General features: G+C 60.3%; 1 protein-coding gene across 22 annotated transcripts in view; it reads left to right on the forward strand.

The window, feature by feature from the left end:
• NCOR2 (nuclear receptor corepressor 2) overlaps nucleotides 1-21,465 on the forward strand; it is a 206,997-nt gene that overhangs the window by 120,999 nt on the left and 64,533 nt on the right. For 20 of the 22 annotated variants that reach the window (XM_045073531.1, XM_045073536.1, XM_045073532.1 and 17 more), the window contains 4 exons: nucleotides 2,032-2,086; nucleotides 4,266-4,364; nucleotides 18,794-18,939; nucleotides 20,080-20,252. In XM_045073531.1, coding sequence (XP_044929466.1) covers nucleotides 2,032-2,086; nucleotides 4,266-4,364; nucleotides 18,794-18,939; nucleotides 20,080-20,252 — 473 coding nt within the window. The remainder of the gene's footprint in view (nucleotides 1-2,031; nucleotides 2,087-4,265; nucleotides 4,365-18,793; nucleotides 18,940-20,079; nucleotides 20,253-21,465) is intronic. The other 2 variants (XM_045073535.1, XM_045073539.1) reach the window with 2 other exon arrangements.

Below are 21,465 nucleotides of genomic sequence, written 5' to 3' on the forward strand. Positions count from 1 at the left end.
GCCCACTGTGGGGCCTGATCCCAGGACACCGGGATCGTGACCTGAGCCTAAGGCAGTTGCTGAACCAACTGAGCCACCCAGGCGCCCCAAGAGTTCTGTTTTTACAAAAGCTTTCGAGTGTGGACGTTCGAAGCCATCTGTCGAAGTAGAGGGGTGGTGTGACAAGGCCTGGAGTGCCTGCCGCAGAGTGAGCAGTTTCCGGGAGTAGCACTGTGGGGAGCGGGCCCCAGGGGTGTTGGGGGCTGACTCCTCAGAGACAGGGATCCTGGTTCCTGGCGGGCTCATTTCAGGGTCGCCGCAGTCACGGGTGTGATTGTTCTGCCATGAGTCAAGTCCCGCGTGTAAGCCGGGCTACAGTTTGAGTGAAGGATTGCCGTCACAGATGCTAAGAAGTACTGTCGCATTAGGTATCTGCCTTCCCCCTGGTATGTTTGATATTTTTATTTATTTATGTTTTCTTTAAAAAAAAAAAAAAAAAGGTGTTACTGGCGTGTATTCTGTGTTTCCGCCTTTCTGGAGAGTTTGTGTTTGCTCTTCTCACCTAATGATTTCATTGTTAATTCAAAAGGGTAGGGGTGGGGCAGGCTGGGCTGATGTCTTCTGAGGCTCAGCTTCGTGCCCCGAATCTTTCCAGGAGAGCCTTCCTGGCCAAGACCTCATTTTCCACAGAATTGATGGCACTCGGGCCTCTGGAAATCATGTGCCGGTGGCATAGAGCCCCACCACTCACTGGCTTTGTCACCTCCAGTAGCCACTTCTCCTTTCCGAGACTCAGTTTTTTCATCTGTAAAATGGGTATGGCAACAGTGCCTCCTTTGTTTAGCCGCCGAGAGGTGCCCAGTGGGTAGGAAATTCTCAGTAAGTGTTGGCAGAAGATACAGGACTGGGTTGGAGGGCGGTGGAAGAGGTGAGCTAGAGGGTTTCCAGGTCGGAAACTTGGTCTCCTGGGATCCTACCTCTCCTTGGGGAAACCCCAAGGAAGGGATCTAGAGGGGGAAGGAAATGTCACTCGGGCAGGGAGAGGGAGAGGAAGGGAACTCTGTCTGGAAAAGCAGGGCGTTAGGCTGGCTCCAGCTTTGCAAGCTGCCCGAGGCAGGATCCCAGGCGGGGAACCCTGCCACTCCGAGTCTCAGCTTCCTCCTGGAAGAGAGAAGAGGCCCTTCCGGATTCTCCGGTGTCTGGTTGGGGAGCAGGGGAGGGGCCCATTGGCCTCCTGCCCAGCCATCTGGAGGGCCGGGCGGAGAGCACCGGGCGCTGGCCCAGGCTCCCTCGGGGGACACGGGGCCCCCACCTCACCAGCAGCTCCTGCTCTTCCCGGAGGAGGCTGCGGGGCGGTGGCGCGTCGTGGGGACCGTCAGGCCGAGGCTGGGCCCGGGGCCAAGGACTCCACCCAGCATCCCTGGGGCCTCCGCGGCCGTGACCCACATCTCCGCCCCCACTGCCTGCCTGCTCCCGTGGCCCTGACATTTCAGCCTGGCCGAGCCTTTCCCAGTAATTCTGCCGGCTTCGGAGGAAGCCAGCTCGTGGGGCACCAGCTCCCCACACCCTCTCCGGCCCAAGTCCTTTCTTGCCGCCTCCTCGCGGGCACTCGGAGCCCGTGCTCCCACCTCTCCCAGGGAGGCCTGCAGCTCGCCGCCCGACCCGTGGCCCGGCTGTGGGGGCCCGCGTGGGCCCGGCGAGGCCCAGCTTCCCAGACCCGGCCGGAGATAGAAACAAAGGCAGATTTTAAAAGGGGGGGAACCCCACCAAAGAGCCGCGTGCAATGTCCTCATTTTTCCTGGAAGCCGCCTCCAGCAGGACAAACAAATATATTTTCAAAGGCGCTAAAACTAGTGACTCACTCCAAGGAACGCCCTCTCTTACCCTCGGCCCGCCCGCCCTTCCCACACCCCCCTGGGCTTAATTGCTCCGAGTGGGGCGGCGCCCGCCTGGCCGGGCCCGCGGAGATGGCAGGCGCCCGGGTGCTCGGTGCCCGCCCAGCTGGGAAGCCCCCCGCGGCCGGGCCTCACGCCCACCCTTCTGCTCCCACAGGTTCATGCAGCACCCCAAGAACTTCGGTCTGATCGCATCATTCCTGGAGAGGAAGGTGAGTCGCTGCCCCCAAGCCGGGCCACCGGCCCAGCCGCCCCCGCCCGCCCTGCGCCTCTCTCCAAGGTCCACTCCAGCGGGGGCCCGCTTGCCCTGGGGCGAAGGACCCTCCCTCCCTGCCCACAGAGCTTGGCCCTTGCTCCGGCTGTCCGCCCTTGCCCCCCTCGGTCGGTCTGTCCTCCTGCTCCTTCCTTTGAGAAGCAGCGGCAGGCCCCGCCTCTGTTGGCCGAGGGGGTGGAGCCCCGGGGCTGGGAAACCCCAGGAGAGCTGTGTGCCCCGGCTTCCCCGGAGCCCACTGCTTGGACGGGACAGCCGTCTGTCACTAGGCCAGGGAGAGGGAGAGCAAGAGAACTCTATCTGGAAAAGCCGGGCGTCAGGCTGGCTTCTGATGCCCCGGATGCCAGCCGGGCTTGTGCTCAGTAAGTCCTCATCCCACTCGGACAAACCTTCCTGTAGAACCGCCGCTCGAACCCTACCTTGCCCACAAAGACAGCCCAAGGCAGTGCCCCTTTTCGCACCATCCCCACCTGGCAGGGAGGCACAGAGTGTCCCGAGAGAACAGCAAAGACCTCCTTCGCGCCCTTTGTCGGGCCGAGCTGTGCCTGGAGTCGGGGAAGCCGGGCCGGGTCCGGATGAGACCCTGGGCGCTGGCATTGGCCCCGGGAACCCTGGTGTTGTAGGGCGGAGCAGGAAGGGCTCCAGCAAAGGTCTCCTTCTGGGGCCACTGCCCTGAATTACCACACTCTCTGAATCAGGTTTGTTGTGTGTGGGGGGGGGGGGGCATCCGCCTGCCCAGGCCCAGCTGCTGGAGGCCTCATGCTTCTTAGCTGAGGGAGGGACGTCCGAGGGGAGCCAGGCGGTTATTTTAACGTTGAACAGTTGTCCCTCGAGTCTGCCCTTAATGAGCGGAGAACCACGGAAGGAGGAAGATGGCGCAGCGTGGGGAAACAGATCTCTCTGGGCCTGGAAATCCAGCGTGGGGAAGCTGGCCCGGTGGAGAGCTTTTCCTCTGACTTCGTGATGGCTTTGTGCGGGGGGCGTGGACAGCCCGGGAGGCTCTGGGTCAGGGCTCCCCGGGGATGGAGGCTAGGGGAGCTGCTTGTTGAGCAGCATTGCTTGGGAACCGGGAAACAGAGTCTCTGCCCTCGAGAGTGAACTTTACAGTGTGCTCTGGCTAAGAGGCAGCTCGGGACAGGACGTAAATGGGGCTCCCAGAACGGTCTGAAACCGGGATTGCCAGTGGTGCCCCGTACCTTTGGGGACAGGCGTGTTCTGAGTGAGGCAGGGGGCAGGCTGGGCCTGGTGTGCCGGCTGCCTAGGGTCAGCCCTGCGTCCAGCATGGATGGCGCTCCCCTGAATTGTTCAAGGAGAAGTCGGACACGCACATTGCTCAATTTGCAAATAATGACGTCCGATAAGACCAGGATTTTCTCAACTGCTGTGTGGGCCTCGTGTACGTGGGAAGTGGCCTCTGTTCACATGCATTCTGGAGGTGGCAGAGGCCACGAGGTTCGAGGCCCAGCCGGCCTCTGCACCCAGCAGCCTTGACGGAGCCACCCTCGGAGGCGAGCCGTCACCTGGAGGTGGCCCGTGGCCGCGGGTGGCAGGCACCACCGTGTTGCGTCTGTTTGCTTTGAGGATGGCCTCTTACTGGTCCTGTTAGGGCAAGGAGGAGATGGGGTTCCAGCAGGGCCAGTCGCTAACTCAGCAAGTGGCACCAGGGTTCACACCCAGATGGGTGTGGGAAAGATCAAGGCCGAGAAAATCATCAACATCCCGAGAGATGCAGAGTCGCTTGGGGATGTTACTGTCCGGCTGGGTCACAAAGCTTGGAAGAGGTTACTCGGGGCCCCAGGCATTTGGGAAGAAGGATCTGGGCTGAGAGAAAGAAGACCCAAGATCGGGGCCGACTTTGAGTGTGCCCAGCCAGGAGCTGGAGCACTGGGCGGGGAGGGCAGGGGACCCTCTAGGGTGTCCTGAGTGCTCTGTCTTCATGACTGCTCTGTGAAGTGTGTGCTTCAGCATCCCCATTACCCAGGTGGGAAGGTGTGGTGACTTGGCCAAGGTCATCACACTCTCTGTGGAGGACGCAGGGTTTGAACCCAGATCTCCAGCTCCAGGGCTCCTGCTCTGACCGCCCACACCGGACACGGCGTTCTTCTCTCTCTGGCCTGCAGACTGTGGCCGAGTGTGTCCTCTATTACTACCTGACCAAGAAGAATGAGAACTACAAGAGCCTGGTGAGGAGGAGCTACCGGCGCCGCGGCAAGAGCCAGGTGAGAGATGGGGCAGGGCGGTTGGCTCTCGGGGCCCGTCCCCCGCGTGCCGTGCGGCCCTTTGCAGCTTGGGTGGTGACCATCCATCCGCAAATGTGGTTCCGCGGCAGGCTCCCGTGGTTTGGGCTCCTCAGTGGTGGCTGGGAGACCCTCTCGGGGGGTGATCAGCCTACCTTGGCAGCAGAGGGGAGTACTAGCAGAAAGACCACTTCCATTCTCAGCCTGGAAAGTTCTAGAACTCCAGGCTCAGTGAATCATGATCCCTGTAGTAAAAGGGTCACATCGCCAGTGCAAGGACTGCGTTCTTTGGGTGACTTGGGATGGTTAACAAGTTTAACGTTCAAAAAAATATCTGTAGTCTGTTTGTGTTGTTTTTATGCATATTTGAAAACGAAAAATAGCCAGTGCAGTAGGCTGCAGTCTGTCAGCCATCACTGTTTAGGAGGAAACGGAGGGATGAGAGCTTGGCAAGCTTTGGCTCCTAGGCCAGGTCCGGCCCACCCTTTCTTTTGTGAATAAAGTTTTATTGACACCCAGCCATGTTTATTCATTGTCATATTACTGGGGTAGCTTTTCTGTTAGAGCAGCAGCAGAGTGGGTAGTCAGGACCGAAACTGCAAAGCCTGAGATACGTACTCTCTGGGCTTTTCCAGAAAATGCCCACCTCTGAGTTACAGAAACAAGGAGATGGTTTTAAACGTTGTTAGGCAAATAACGGTAGAGATGCTGGGGTCTGTAGCACACAGGTGAAAGGCGGCTCCTGGGCTGTCGATCAGTGCTGAGGAGACAGAGAGAGGGCATGGATTCACTTCGCTTCCGGGCTGTTGAAAATCGGCTCAGGGCAGGTGCTGGGAGCACGTGACTCCTGGAGGAGGTGGGCTTGCGCTGTCCCAGGAGGGATTTGGGCTGGACGGACAGACGGCTTTGGGGCCTCCCCAGTGGGTGCTGCCTGGAGCTGGCGGAGATGTGTCCTTTCTGGGGCCTTTGGCCTGGGGCACTCAGGGGAAGGGGATGAGGGCCAGGAGTGGTGGGACCTCGGATCAGAGGGTCCTGAGGTTTTCTCCCTGACACTGGCATCTTCCGTTCCCTGGCCTGGCCTGGGCAGGGTCCTGAGGCCTTGTGCTCAGCCATCCCCAGTGGGGTCCTGGTGCCCACTGTGAAACAGTGGCTGTTTACACTTTGCAACAGAGTCCCACAGGTGGGTTCTTAACCCGCATCCTTTTTCTCTTCTTTTGCCTTCTGGGAATTGTGCTTCCCCACTGTGGACCCCCTTTCCCCTTGGCTAAGCCGCATGTAATTAGGGGAGCAAATTTGTTGAGAAGGGAATAAGAAAGCTCTCGCTGCCATCAGGCATAAATGACTGGGACTGAGTGTTAGTTCTCACTGGCTGGGTTGTGGAAGGGTGGCTGTGTCTGGTTTGTGGGGAGGGTTTTCCTTGAGCATTGTGTGGCCATGGTTGACCAGCCCATCTAACAGAGGTGTAAGAGCGAGTCTTACTGGCTTGAAGGTATTTAATCCCAAAGACCTAGCTGTGGTGTTTTAGAAATTGAAGTGCGGTCAGGAATTGTCTAGACTGAGTGGCACATACTCAAATTCCAGGTAGGGAGCATAAATACGCCGAGGTATGAGAGACAGTAGGGAGTGGTGGGACTGTGGCATAATTGAGGGGGAGCTCGAGGCCTTTAGGTTTATTTAAAAGCCATTGTTCAAGATCTCTTGAGTACCTACTATGTGCCTGTTCTCCTGCTAGTCGTCTCAGTGTGTGTGTCCTCACTCATCCCCCTCCCTTTGTGGGGTCACTGTGGGTGGGCTTAGGAGGCCCCTCCAGGTGGCTGGGCTGGGGGCTCTGGAGGAGAAAGGTTCTGACTCAGGGAGAGCCATGTTTGCACGGAGGGAGATGAGGGCTTGTGTATGTTGAGGTCATTTAGGGAGGGAGGTATCCCCGGATAAGAACTGGGGGTGGTTGGGGGTGTCAGTGTTCTGCATCTTTGGTCTTGGCTGCCATGCCTTTCATTCTGCGGTGTTAATTCTCTTTATCGGGCACTTGAGTGCTGGGCTCAGGGAGCTCCTTGCCAGTTTTATAGACCAGCATACATAGGTGGTTCCAAGACCACATGCTGGTGGTCTGAGAGTCTCCGTAACATAGGGTCCCTCAAAAATGAGGTTAAGGAGCAGATCCTCGCTGGACAAGAACAGAAGCAAGGGTGTCCCAGACAGAGGGAACAGCAGGTACAAAGACCCTGCAGCATGAGAGAGCACGGCGCCCTCAGTCTTTGGAACAGGGGTCTTAAAAACCTTTCAGCGTCTTAAATGAATGAAGGATTGGAGGAAAACCCCAGGATGCCATTTCTTCTGCTCATGTTTGATGAGTGGCTAGCGGTGTTTCTCTGATTTATGGAAGATAGAAGTCCAAATGTGAGGGTACGTAGTGGCTCACACTTGACCTCAGCTTCCGTGGTGAGGCCTGTAGCCGACTTAGCTCGTGCCCCGGGTCCGCCCCTACTGACACTGGGCCAAGTGGCCTCATCCTGCCGGAGCTGATTTTTGAGGACGAGCTGGAAATCAGGACTTATGCGGAATTGCCCGAGTTTTCAAATTTAGATTACGTGAAAAACGAAAACAAAACACTGATTGTATACGCCAAAGAACTCGGGTTTGCCCCTCCCTTTTTTGTTTACATTAAGTTTTCAATTATAATGCCCATGTATTTGGGGCGCCTGGGTGGCTCAGTCGTTAAGCGTCTGCCTTCCGCTCAGGTCGTCATCCCCAGAGTCCTGGGATCGAGCCCCACATCAGGTCCGTGCGCAGTGGGGAGTCTGCTTCTCGCTCTCCCTTTGCCCCTGCTTGTGTTCCCTCTCTCGCTGTGTCTCTCTCTGCGTCAAATAAATAAAATCTTAAAAAAAAATAATGCCAGCCTAGGGAGCACGCTGGTTTCAGGTGTGCGGAACAGTGACTCAGCAGGTCTGTGCGCCGCTCAGGGCTCGCCATGACCAGTGTGCTCAGACTCAGACTTGCTTTCCATCTGCCCTTGGTCCCCAGTGTAAGACCTCAGGATCCGAGAATGGTAAGGCTTCGGTGGTGGAGGTAAAGAAGGGATTGTGTGTGACTTGGGGCAGAGGCCAGACCAGGCAGGGCCGGCGCTGGGGAGCCCTGGGATATCGTCTAGCAGAGGAGAAATGTCTGTTTCCTCTTTTTGTCTGCATTGCCTTGGATTAGCCGTAGAGTCTGCCCTGCTTTTCCCGTGAGGTTGTGCCCTCTGCTCAGGCCTCAGGCTGGGCCTCCCAGGATGGAGAAGGGATGCCTCTGTGTTCTGCGTCTTGCAGAAAGACAGAAGGCCGCATGGCAGGAGGCCCCTGTCTCTTGGGAGCTGGGACACGGCCCAGTGGCCCTCCCCTCCCTCTCATCAGCTGGGGCTGCTGCGGGGGACGGAGATGCACACACGGCCTGGAGGGACTTCCATGCCAGGCAGACCCACCACCCTCACCCCTGCCCACTGGCCTCTTCATAAATATGGAAGAAACGGGTCAACCCTGAGACTCTGGGGCTGTAAGTCCTTTCTCTGCCCTGTGACAGTGAAATACATGTCGGGCGCAGGTCCCTCGGCCTCACTCGTGAATCTGAGATGCAATTACTGGGGGACCCTGAGCGTCCTCAAAACGCCTGGGAGGCCAGCAAGACAGGGGAGCCCTGTCCGAGTTGCCAGGCATTAGCTTTGCTGCGTGATGGGACAGGGATGCTGCTGGCCGTTCGCTCAGGATTTGTGTGAAGGGTGGGGTGCGTTTTCCCTCAAAGCTTTATTGGGGAGGTGTCCTGCCATCATCCCTGCTGTACAGGGGCTGGGAGGTGACAACCTGTTCTTAGTGGCATGCAGGATTCAAGCCTAGCACGGTCTGCTGTTGGGGCGCGGGGGATCCCTGGTGCTCCCATTTGCCACCTTTCGGCCTTGTGGCTTTTGGAAGCTGTCTGTCTTTGACCCTGTGGGCCCTGGGCTCTTCTGTCTGTGTAGGCTGTGCCGCGTCAGGGAGCAGACGGGCCTTGCTGTGGGTGGGACGTGCCCCACTGAGCCCCCATCTGGGTCTCTGTCTCTACTCAATGGGAACCTATTCCTGGCCCCACGTGCGCCGGGCTTCTGCGAGGCCAGCAGCTGGAAAACTCTTTCTGTCTCTTTCAGTTCTCTGCCGCTCTCGGGACCATGAGCGTCTCTGGAGACACAGACGGCTGTCTCCCCGTCTCTGGCTGTCTTGCAGTCTCTCCTAGCTCCCCCAGCCCCATGCATGCCCCCTCCCTCTTCCCGGAGGCCCACGGCCAGGGAGGCTGTAGTGCCCATCTGTGGTTCCTGTGGCTTGGGGCCACACTGTGGCTAAGGATGGCCATGAGGGGCCTCCCAGCTGCTCCCTTGACAGGGAGCAGGGGCCAGCAGGGGCCCCTTGACGGGCCCTCCCCACCAGGTGTCAGAGGCCCAGGATCGTGTGTTCACCTGAGGGCTTTTACAGACTGACTCCTGCACGTCAGGACTAAAGTTCTGGCCTCGGAGCCAGATCAGACCGGGTCTTTCGGGACACGAGAGGGAAGGCCTCAGCTGAGCAAGGCTGTCTTGACACCTCCCAGACTGTGCCGGGAAGATCTGTGAGGGGGTACCGGAGTGCTTCAAGGTGTTGGTGAGGGGGCTCGATGGCCCTTCTCTTGGCTGGGCGGTCCCACCTGCCCCCCTGTAGAAGGCGCCTTTTCTGAGTTGGCCGACTCCTTGCCCAGGCCCGGAGATGGGGGATGGCCCTGATGTTGTCACCCTGATGTCTTCTCCTCAGCCTTCCTGTCTCAGTGGGATTGAAGGGGGTCCGAGGCTCACATCCCCACATCTGGGAAGGAGAGGAACCCATGGTGCTGATGGCTCCCCAGAACGGAGGGGACACCGCCTCCTGCTCCAGACGGGCTGCAGTCCGTGTCCTCAGGCTGTCCCCTGTTGGGGTCCCAGACTGAGTCACGGGCCTGAGACACAGCTGACGTCAGGCTGGGGGCCTCCCACCATCACCGGAGGGCTTGTCAAAAATCAGACTGCCGGGATGCGCCCCTCTGTGGGGCCCGAGAGCCACCAGCAGTACTGGCTGCTGGTCTGGGCCACTCAGAACTTCAGCCTGAGGGATGTTTACTGGGGAGGCCCCCCAGGAAGGGAGGGGGAGGGAGCAGGTTGGCAGACGCGGAAGTCGAGGCTTGGTGCAGGTTCACGGGCCTGCCTAGACCTACCGCGGTTGGGGGTGGCGCGCAGGAGGAAGAGATGACCCTGAAGGGGAGATGAGCTGAAATGGCCCTTCTGAGGTGTCCTGAGGTGGGCAGAGAGGGCCAGGTCTCAGCCCACAGGCTGGGGATGGCCGGGGGCACTTGCGGCCATAGGGGGCAGCAAGCACCTTCTAGAAAGGGCCTGGCCAGTCCCTACGGGGGACACATCCTGTGCATTCTCGCATTTGCTAACTACACGTCCCAGTGGTCATGACCTCCTTGAATGCTTAACCACAGCGTGTGAAGCAATACGTCAGTGCGTCTGTTTAGGTGACTCCCTGTCCGGTCACACCCTCATCACGGGCCCTGTACCAACCATTTGTTCCTGGGGTTATGGTCACATTGGAAAGCTTGGCTGGTTACAAAAGTGGAATGTAAGCCTCCTTGATGAAAAGCATCTGCCATTGGGTGTCTCTAGGCTCAGACCCTGAGACCCGCTGTGCTGCCCTGAGGGCAGGGAGACCCGCCCAGCATCTGCGGCGTGGGTGCTCAGCCCTGGCCATCGGGGCACCAGGGTCATCTTGCTGTTTAACAGAGGGTACCATCCACCTCTGGAAACATCTCCATATTTGGACGGAGGAAGATGTGGGCCAAGCCAGAGACTTCTGGAATGCCAGCCCCTTCCCACCCACCCCTGCTGGACCCTGTGCACCTGAGCTCTGGCAGGTGGGATCCGAGCCCGCAGATCCTGGACCCTGGCCCGGGAGACCCTCCCCTGAGCGGCAGGCGCGCTCGTGGGCTGGGCCCAAGCCCGAGCATCCTCTCCACGAGGTGAATCACCGGCTGAGGCGGGGGACGGTCCAGCGGTTTACAGTTCATGATTCATGGACTGGAGCCCCATTATCCCGGCTAGTTGCAGAACCAGAGTCCAGGAATGCTGAGGTTGCTAGTCGGCCTAACTCTGCCGGCCATCGGGGAGCAGAGTGGGAGGCGGATTTGGGCCAAGCAGCAGGGCCCATCCCTGCTGTGGCTGGGACCAAGGGGCCAGTGCGGCCCTCCAGGCGATGGAGGGGGGTATCCCGCAGAGGGGGTATGTTCCTGGGAGTGAGTGCTCCCCCACCCCGGGGCAGCTGGGCCCCAGCCTACTGGCCTGTCCCTGGGACGTCTGGGGTGGGGGGACCCAACTTCCCCACCTGCCCTCTGGCCTGCATGTCCTTGTGCTCTGTGGCTCTTTGCTGTGGCCCAGTCCGGCTCCCACCGCCGACCAGACGTCCACCTCAGGCTCCTGTGTTTTCTAGGTTGATCTCCTGTCTTGTCCTGTTCCTCCCTCTTCCTGTCCGGTCTCCTGACTCTTTCCCCACGTGTGGGGCTCCGTATCGGTTTCCCTCTGTGTCTCCATCCACGCCCTCCCCCTCCCCACGCCCCGCAGCCGCCTTCTCTGCCTCCCCCCCCCTCCTCCTCTCCTGTCCCTCTGCGCCTCCTCTCTGTGCTTCTTGCCAAGGGACAGGTGACCTTGTTCCGGTTGCCGAGGCACCACCAGAGGCTCCCGTGCCTGGGGCAGTGCTCATGGGGGGACAGCGTGACCCGGAAGGCTGTGCCGGGGTGGGTTCAGCCCCCCACGGTCCATGCGGGGCGGGCAGCTGCTGTGCAGTCGGTGCTGGGGTCCAGGACTGGGTGGATGAAATTGCTTGAGGGCTCCCCCCGGTGCAGTCTGGCAGGGACGTGGGACAGGCCAGAAACGGCCACACTGACACCGGGTGGGGCTACGTCTCTCCTGGCCCACTGGGTAAGCATGAGTGTGCGTGTCCCGAACGGCTGCCCGGAGCCCAGATGGGCCTCCAGCCTGGGGCTCTGTACGACTTCCCTGGGCGGCCCAGGCCTGTAGGAGGTGGCGTTTCTGCGCTGTTGGGGACAAGCAGGGCCGGGCCAGACTGTCCAGATCTAGCGCTTCAGTGAGCAGATGTCCCTGATTCCTGCCCAGGAGGCGAGAGACTGTGGGAGGCCCCTCCGGGCCTGCGCCCCACCCCCAGACACATTTCAGAGACCACTGTTCTCAGGAGGGTGGGTGGTCTCCTTCCCAGGAGAGGCCATACCCCAGGGAGCGAGCAAGCTGGGCTGCCGTCTTGGGAGAAGACAAACATGGCCTTCTCATGGGCCATGACGTGGGGGCAGGGGAGACCTGGCTCTCTGCCAGCCCTGTCCGAGGCAAACCACATCAAAGGCATAGAAGGACATGGAAAATGTGAGCCCAGCCCAGAAAATGTGAGCATGGAGCATTTGGATCCCGGGGGGTGGGGTGAGAGGTGGGGGGCTGACAGACCCCACATCCGGGCATCTCAAGCTGGGCTGCCAGGAGTCAGGAAATAGTTACCAGAAGAGCAGCATTTGTGTGGGTCTGTGCTACTGTGGGCCACGGCAGGAGGGGTCCCCTTGGGCTTGACCGCTCAAGGAGCATCCCGGTGGGTGGTGGCCGTGTTGGAGACCTTTGTGTCATGATTTCACGTTGATCACCCCCATTCTAGATGATTGCACAGTGAACAAGACAAGTGAGGTCCCGGAGCGGACACGTCCATGTGGGAGGTGGACAGTGCCCAAGTGAGTTAGCATGATTGTTGGAGGTGGTCATGAGGGCTGCAGAGTGTCAGGAGGCAGCTGGTGTGAGGGATGGCAGCTTTTAGGGAGCTGACCTCGAAGGCTCCTATGAGGAGGGGGTCATCTGGGCTCAAACTTGAGTGATAAGAAAGAACCAGCCAGGCAGAGTCAGAGGGAGAATCCCACGGAGCAAGTGCAAAGGCCCTGAGGTAGGAGTAAACATGGCATCTTCCCGGAGGCAGGGGGGAGCAGCCCCAAGGGAAGTGGCTGAAGTGAGCTAGGGCGTGCAGGGACTAGATCACATGGCCTCGTGGTCTGTCAGACCCCTGGTCTTCTTCCCAGGGGCAGGACAGGGTCCGATCGACAATTTAAAACAGAGCTTTGGCTGCCACAACCACATATCTCCCTGCAGGCAGAACAGATGTCATGGGTGTGTGTGTGTGTGTGTGAGAGAGAGAAATGCTACTCGGGTTTTTTTGGCACATCTGTTTGCAGGGGCGTGCTGGGGAGTGTTCAGCACCCAGCCTTGTGGGGGCGAAGCCCCGATTTGTAGCACGTAACAGTTGCTGTGGTATAAATACTCCCATTGCTCCAGATCTAAGCCACCGTCATGACGTCACCGAAGGTGGAACTGGGAGGGGGCGTGCCCTTCGGTGTAGCTGGGAGGGGGCGTGCCCAACGCAGTAGACTTCCTCTGTGCCGATGCCGTTGACGTCAGTAACCTCGAGAGCATAGATAGATAACAGATCTGTGTAGTCTAATAATTGGGAAATGCTGCATTTTGAGTACTTCTTACCCTTGTTTTTATCCCAAGTTCTTTAACTGTAAAGTTACGTAGTTTAGGTTTTGTTTTTTGTTTTTAATTAACATTTAATTTATTATTTGTTTCAGGGATACAGGACTATGAGTAGTTCAGTTTTTGATAACGGCTGTGTTTAACAGCTTAACTACAAAATCCTTGAAAGCTGAGGTCTGCTCTCGCGAGTGGATCCGAGCCGGCTCCTCCACACCTCTGTCTGGACTCAGGGGGCGTCCGCTGTCTGTGTTTCCCCAGGAGGGACAGATGGGCTGGAGGAGGCGCATAGGGCACCAAGGGTCAGGTGCAGGCCGCCAGCCAGGACCAGAAGACACTGTTGTGTCTTGCCTCTGACCCCTGACCAGACCCTAGTTCTCCCACCTGCCTCGGGCTCCTGGGCCCCGTTGTCCCCACCGCCGAGAGACGGCAGGTGTCAGTCGTGAGGACAGAGCCCCTCTTGGGGTTTGCTCCCTGGGGGGTACATTGTACTCAGTGACGGGTGAGTGAGTGGCTGAGATGGCGATGTCGTGGGTGCTGCGGGCTGCGAGGAAGCTCTCATGGCACGTTTCTGAGGACCTGTCATCGGAGGGTTAAATCCCGTCAGCTCTCACTCTTTCCTTCGGGATCAACAGCCACGCCTTCCCGGATCGGCTGCCGCGTTGCCCTTCAACACGGGGCAGAAGACGTCATCCCCTGTCCCAACCCCCCAGCTACTGACGGGAGCCTTTGGTGGCTGTCCACTGGCACCAGGACACCCCTGTGTGTCAGAGCGTGAGGCTTACAGATGGCCAGGCTCTGCAGCCATGTCCAGTATGTCACGCGGTAGGGACAGTGCTCGTGTTCATGTCGCTGTGCCTTTGCCTGGGCAGGTCCCCTCCCTGTAGTGTCCCCTCTCATCCTTGTCAACCGAAAGCCTTTGGGGACTCTGCTCAGAGGCCTCCTTTCCCGTCCCCGTGGGTCAGGCAGAGCTGCCACCACATCTGTCGTGTGCCCTGCCTTTCAAAGTGTCCCCAGCACGAGCCTCCTTCTGCCCTGGCGGAGTTCCTTGTCTCTGTCATTTGGGGAAGGTTGGGGATCGCATTTTTGGTGGCGTAGTGTCCGCCTTGTGGGAACGTGCAGGTGGTGGCACAGTTGGGCTTGAACGGGGGAGCCCATGACCCCACAGCCCGGGGTCGCAGGCACAACACCTGCCCATAGGATCTTGCTGGGAAATGCTGTGCAGTCTGGGGCCAGCCCCTCGGCGTCTCCGTGTCCCTGTGTCGTGTGCTGTGGAGCAGAGGTCGTCCCAGGGCTGCCGGGAAGATTCGGTTAACTCACAGGTAGAATGAAGAGAAGCCTTCGTCTGGATTTGTTGTTTTTATTCGTGCGGTTTTCCGTGCAGCCCTGATCTGGGGCTCAGCACAGCGCAGGCTCTGTGGCCTCCTGCCTGTCCTGCACTCAGCTCCGGAAGCAGGGGTCCCTCGGGGATCGGAACTGATGGCTCTGGCTGACCATGGATCTGGTCAGGTTTTCCGCAAAGCCGTGCTGTGGTTTGGGAGGGACCTTCCCAACCGAGTCCTGGGCATGAAGCCCATCGTGAGTCGGAAACGTGTCTGGAAAGCAGAGGTAGACCCCGCACTGCGAGCTCCAGAGTGCTTCGAGAGGGAGCTTGGCCTCCGGATCTCCCCACCTCCCTAGGTCCACGGGTGTCACCCTGCTGCCAGCGGCAAGGGTCCTGGGTGTGTTTTGGGGAACAAGGATCCCTGACAGCCTCGCCCCTCAGTGTGGTCCAGGAACTAGCAGCATCAGCGCCCCCAGGAAGCTGCCTAGAAATGCAGTGGCTCAGGGCCACTTCAGACACTCGGAGTCTGCACTTCCCCACTGTCCTCGGCTGATTCGTGCACGGTCTAGACGGAGCAGCACTGGTCTGGGGCACAGGTGGCATGTGATGGCTCCTCGGGTCAAATCTGGCCCACTGACTATTTGTAAATAAAGTTTTATTGGTACAGAGCCATGCCTATTTGTTTACATTTTGGTTGCTTTCAGGTTACAAACGGAGGTGCGTTGAGCAGTTGTGCCAGAAACCAGGGGACCTGTGGCCGCACAGAATTAACCGTGTGGCTCTTACAGGAAAAGCTGGCTGGCTCCTTGTCTACGGCACTAGATCTCAAGCCTGGTCGGCCATCGGAGTAACCTGGGGATTCGTGATTGGTGTGGCCGCGGCCCGGGCTCCCCAGGTGTCCTGTGCGTGCGGTCATCAGGCCGTGGGAAGCTTGGCTCTGGTTTCCCCATGAAAGGGGGCTGGTGCAGCTCCACGGCCGTGGATGGCCGCAGTGGCCGTTCCTCCTCGCTGATGTAGCCGTCCTCCTGTGTGCTGCCCTAGACCATCGAAGGCTTCTGGAGACGGACTTGGCTTGGGGTGTGGGGGTTGCTATGAGTGGGGCCCCCATCTCGCCCCATAAACCTGGAGTGAATGGAGCACTTCTGAGTCATCCCGTCGACTCCTGCTTGCAGCAGGGGGCCAGGCAGAGGGTCCCTACTGTGCCTGACCAGTCTGTCCCACTGTAAAATGTGTTTGAGGCCTGGGGCTCCTCCCTTTCGTCCCCTGTGACGGCGCCACTCAGCTCGGGGTGCTGGGACACCTCTCCCAAGGGAGACGGCAGCCAGGTTGCAGGAAACCCTGAGCCTGTCCGGGGCCCTGTGCTGTGGCTCCATGGCAGTGTTGCTGCACTCCCCGCTCCTCCGCACCCCTGCGCTTCTTAGGGCTTGGGAAAGTGTCCGGGCAGGGGCACCGGTGTCCAGCACTGGGCTTGCACACCTGGTGGGAAGGGGTGGGAATCGTGAGCAGGCTGTGGTGCCCCACCTCCGCATGAGGTGGGCACAGGTCGGGAGACTCTGGCTCCGAGCACCGCTGAGGGGGGAGGGGCCCGCCGAGTAGGTGGAGTGGCGGGAGTGTGGGCTCGGCATGGCCAGGGTTAACTCGGGCGTAGGCTGGAATCCTGGCCCTGCTGTGTCCCTGGTTTGTCCCTTGACGTCTCTGTGCCTCCGTTTATTCTTCTGTAAAATGGGAGAATGAAGGGGCTGGTAAAGGAGGTGATTGCAGTTCATAGAGCAGTGCCCGGGGCAGGGCACTGAGACTGGTGTTTGTTATTCGTGCTGTGACCTGGGTGATGATTCGGGGGTGGGGATGGTTACGGGCTGGCCCAGGCTCGGGGAGGTGGGGGTTCGAGGAATCTTGAGTGGGGGACAGGTTGGGCTAGATGGGAAGGTACAGGAACACCCAAAGACACCTGTGCCTCTGACCCGAGCCCCCAGACTATGGTCAGAGGCTAGGTGTAGGACTTTAGAAACCGTGGGACCCGGCCGTTGGCTCTCCTCCGAGACTGTGAAGCGTTGCTTCCCTGTAGGTTGGGAACACGGGTCACTGCCCTTTCTGTCTGAGGTTGGCTAAGGGCACGAAGTGGGGTTTCGCGTGGTGCCAAGGACAGGCCACCTCCGTGGATGGAGCCCCGGCTCACCACTCCTCTCGGTTTTTCATCTTCATTCCTGTCCTCGGGACCTCAGAGGGCCGGGAGCTCATCAACAGAACGTGCCGGGCGTGCGTGGAGGCACGGGTCAGCAGGCATGGGTGCGGGGCTGGGCCCCGTGGGTGGGAGCTGCACTCCCTGGCTGTGCTGGCAGGGGTGGTGGCTGCTTGGTGGAGGATAAGGTCCCAGGAGCCTTCGAGGGCCCCCAGGCTAGATCCAAGGGATGATGACAGGTGCCTCCCGCAGGTTGGCTTAGAATTGGGCCCCTGTGGCCATTGGGAGGGACAGCAAGGAGGGATTTGGGGTGAGGCTGCCGCCCAGGCGGGGTCTGGGTGCAGGTGCGGCCGAAGGCGTGTCGGGTGGTGCCGAGCTCCCTGTGGCCGGAGAGCCCCTGCCGTGCCCAGCGCCTGGCGTCAGGCTCCCGGGTGTTGTAGAAGTCCGCAAATCTGACAGGCGGAGATGGGAGCCAGGCTGGGTGGCCTGTGGGGCAGGGGTCAGTCCCCTTCCCCAGCCAGCCACGCACTCTCCCCTGCCCTGGAGGCAGGTCTCTGACCCCTGCTCATCATCCCCACCGCCCTCATCAGGCCAGGGTGCAGAGGGCACGCTGTGTTGAAACAAAGGGGGAAACCTCTCTGTCCCACTTCCACCTGCTGGGATGGAAAGCTCCAAAAGCGACTTTGCCTTTTGGGTGTGAGAGGGGCCCACAGCTCCTAGGCAATGGGAAGTCTATGCTTTAGTTCAAGTTGAGGGCTTCGGGGGGAGAGGGACAGGCTAGTTAAGGGCCAGCCACCGGGGATCGGCAGCAACGTGGTGGGGGTGGAGAGGCTGTTCCAAGTCCAGCCGTCATGCCCTTGCCTCCTCCGACAGAATAGAGGGGGTTCTTGGAGAGAGGGAGGCAGAGTCGAGCCAGGAGGTCCTGGGGCGACCTCTGCCACAGCTTCAGAGAGCGCGGGTTCCCCCACCCCCCCCAGGATCCACAGAATGGCCCCGGCTGGCCTGCGCTCCCGCTTCCTAAGTTCTAGCTGCACGAGAGGGTCCAGGGAGGTGTCGCAGGCCGAGGCGGCCTTGGCAGGACGGGCGTGTGTTCCTGAGGCACAGGAAAGTTGCAGGGAGAGAGCGAGACCCTGCCGGCCGGCACCTTCTCCCTCAGCTTCGTTTCTTTCTCCTTGTCGGGTCATCCGTTTGGCCGTCCCCCGCCACACACACGCAAGGCTTCGCTAGGGTTCGTTTTCCCTTCACTTGGCTCGTCGGCACGGAGAGATGTTCCGGTCGGTAGGTGTCTGCAGGGAGGTCTTCGGGGTGGCTGTGCATTTTTAAAGATTTTATTTGTTTATTTGACAGACAGAGATCACAAGTAGGCAGACAGGCAGGCGGGTGGGGGCGGGGAAGCAGACTCCCCGCTGAGCAGAGAGCCCGATGCGGGGCTCGATCCCAGGACCCTGGGATCATGACCTGAGCCGAAGGCAGAGGCTTAACCCACTGAGCCACCCAGGTGCCCCTGGCATACATTTTTAAAAGAAATCAGGCGGGGCGGAAGGAAGGTCGGGCAACCTCTCGGGAAGGAGCGGGCTGCCTTCACTTCCTCCCTGGTGCTGACGAGGGCAGGTTCAGCAGCCCAGGCTAATGGGGCAATGGGCCTGTGCCTGGCTTGCCTCCGGGCAGATGAAATGCCTTCAAGAGGAGGCTGGTTTGCTGTGAGCCCCTTTCGTCTCCCCCTGAAGCAGAGGTTCACGTCCCCTTGATGTGAGGAGGGCAAGCCGGCTGTTGCGAGAGTGGGTCCTCGACGCGGCAGCAAGCGCCTTCACACGGGCCTGGGTCCAGGACACCCCTCCCGCCGGCCCATTTTACAGATGTGGTGACAGGCTGAGAGGTGGCCTGAGCTTCGTCCGTCAGCAATGTGTCCCCAGGTTCCCCGGTGTTCACCCTGCTCTGGCTTCAGGTCGACCAGCAGCCCTCCCCGTGCTGTTGATGGCGTCAGTCCCACTTTAACACCCACGCCAGACACCAGCTCTGAGGCTCCTCTCGATTCCGCCTCCCGGGCCCTGGCTGAGGTGTCGGCGTGCTGACTAGCCCTGCTGTGCAGAATCAGCACAGAGAGGTCAAGATCCTCATCTGAGGTCACACAGCCCCTGAATGGAGGAGGCAGGAGTTAGCCCAGGCTTCCAGTTTCTACACCTCGCCTGGGACTCCTGGCTCCCCAGGCCCCGTGGGTTGCAGGTCCCCAGGCTGCGGCCCGGCCGTCTCCCCAGGTGCAGGGACTCCCCCCCGCCCCCCCCAGCCCGGTCTCACTGTTTTCCTCTCCCCTCCCCCCGGGCCGGCAGCAGCAGCAGCAGCAGCAGCAGCAGCAACAGCAGCAGCAGATGCCCCGGAGCAACCAGGAGGAGAAGGAGGAGAAGGACAAGGACAAGGAGACCGAGAAGGAGGAGGAGAAGCCCGACGTGGAGAACGACAAGGAGGAGCTGAGCAAGTAAGACGGCCGGGCCGCCCGGCTTTGCGTCCCCAGGGAGCGGCGAGGAGGTGCTCCTTGGAGGCCGGGCTCCTGCGGGCAGCGCTCCGCAGACTGTGGGGACAGAGACTGTGGGGACAGCGGTTCGGCACCTGCCGATTGTCTGCCGGGAAGGGAGGCATCTTTGGCTCCGTCTGAATCCCCTTCCGGAAGCCCGCCCGGCCCCCTCCCCTCTCCTCCCGCCCGCCCTTTCCTCCTGGAACCCTCCGGAGACTTCAGAGACTGATCGCTCATTTGAGCTCGACTCCTGAGCTAATACATCTAGGCAGTGACTTTGGAGCTCTCTGCCGCCTCGTCTCTCTCCCTCCTCCGCCGAGTCTCCCGAGATGCCGGGCGGGGGACGGGGGAATCAGAGGAGCTAGCGGAAGGACTGGGGATGCAGGCGGGCCCTGCCCTCACCTCTAGAATTCTCGCTGTCAGCGTGAGCTCTTGCAGATCAAGGCGCAGCCTTCCGTGCCTGCCAGGGGCGGGCACCGAGCGCGGCCAGCTGGAGGTCCGCGCCGGGGGGGGCGGGCACGGCTCCGTGCCAGGTACCTGGAAGAGGCTCAGGAATGTGGCTTCGGAGAACATCTGGCTTCGTTACCCCCGCCCCCCTCCCGGACGCCCCGGGAGGGCCTTCAGGAAGATGAATGGGAGGCGGGGGTGGTAAAGCGGAGTGGCCCCGTGGTCCGCCCTTCTGAGTCTGCTTCTGAGAAGGCTCCGGCTCTGGGTACGGAGGTCACACGCACCCCCACACACCTGGCTCGGTGGCACACGCCCGCAGGAGACTTCCCTTTTGTGCGTGCTGCGAGGCACGGTGGCCCTTGATGATATGGCCAGCAAAGCGAGGGCCGTTCCTAGAGGCCCGCGGAGCCTCTCTGTTTTGGGGAGTGAGGTGGCCCGTCGGTGGTACCCACCGGCACCCCGTGATATGGGAGAGGGTAGCTGCTGCCCGCCGGCCCTTCCCCTGAGCGTCCCCTGCCTCCCAGCGTCTGACTGGTCCAGACCCCCCACCCCTGGCAGCCAGCGCTCCTCGAGCTAAAGAAAAGCAGGTCTCTCGCAATGGTCGTCTGGTCTCCAGGCGTGGACGAAGCCATCCCTGTCTCTGTCTCTGGCCTTCAGGGAGAAGACGGACGACACCTCGGGGGAGGACAACGATGAGAAGGAGGCGGTGGCCTCCAAAGGCCGCAAAACGGCCAACAGTCAGGGAAGGCGCAAAGGCCGAATCACCCGCTCGATGGCCAATGAGGCCAACAGCGAGGAGGCCGTCACCCCGCAGCAGAGCGCGGAGCTGGGTGAGTTCTGGGCCAGGGAGGACCGTGGCTTCTGAATCCCAGCTTGAGCTTCTGAACGCGCTGGGTGACCTGGGGAGAGCTCCTAAACCTCTCTGTGCGCCCTCATCTCCATAGCGCTTGCCGGGTGTGGGAAGAGCCCACGACGGTGCCTGGGGGTGCGAAGGGCTAGTGGCTGTCAGCCCCGGTGATCCCGGAACTGGGAGGGTTCACATTAAAATCCAGATGGCCAGTTTGGGTTCTGTTTTTTAATGAGAAAATCCGGCCGCACCTGGCCCTCATTTCTTCCCGGTAGCAGTTGGCACCGAGTAGCCCTACCTCTGTCTAGAAGGACCTGGGCGCAGACTGTACCCCCCCACCCCGCCCGTTCCCAGCCCCAGTAGGCTCCCGGGTTCATACTTCACTTCTGTGGGCTTCCGTTTCTCCTGCTCAGCAGACGTCCACCCCCAGGGGCTCTGAGCACCCCCCCACCTCAAGTTGTAGGGGGGTTGAGGGGAGAGATGGCTCTAGTAGCAGTTCTCAAGTTCAGCCACAGGGGGGCAGCCAACGTGTGTCTGTCATCTGTACTGTTCTGGCTGTTGTTGGGGGGGGCACTGACCTTCCCAGCTCTGTGCTCAGGCTGAGGCCCCGGCCACCAGGATACCTCCCCAGGGTGGGAGCTGATGGAGGTGAGGTTTCGTTGTCACAGATGCCCTCTACCCGACACCCAGGGTCCGTATCAGACACTTGTCCCTTCTTCCTGTGGGAGGTAATTTGTACCCATTTCATAGATGGGCTCTTTGAGGATGTTGCCTCCATAGTCGTGAGCTCACCGGGATTCAGACCCAGCCCCACTGGCCCCAAATTTAATGTGACTCCTATAGTCGTTTGCTGGTTGCCCCTTGGTGCCCGGAGGCTGATTCAGTGGAGGGGGGAGGGGGGCGGCTAACTTCTGGGAAGCTCCTGTTAGGCCCCAGGCTGACGCTGGGGCAAACACCCCCCGGCCCCTCCAGCGGGCTGTCCCAGCACCCCAAAGCTCAGACTTCTAGCTTCCCTCCGAGGATGCCTTGGGAAAGAAGGGAAAGTTCGTGAGGTCTCACAGGTTGGCAGGCCACAGCAGCAGGGAACGGGAGCATCTCCCCTCTCGTGGCTGGAGCTGTTCCTTCTCCTCTCCCTCCTGCTGGAGTTTTCCCCACTGGCCAGCCGGCCTCTCCCCAGCACATCCTCTGGGCCTGGT

The sequence above is a fragment of the Mustela putorius genome, unplaced genomic scaffold (assembly GCF_011764305.1).
Source record: "Mustela putorius furo isolate JIRA1106 unplaced genomic scaffold, ASM1176430v1.1 tig00537248_pilon_pilon_pilon, whole genome shotgun sequence".
Taxonomy (NCBI): domain Eukaryota; kingdom Metazoa; phylum Chordata; class Mammalia; order Carnivora; family Mustelidae; genus Mustela; species Mustela putorius.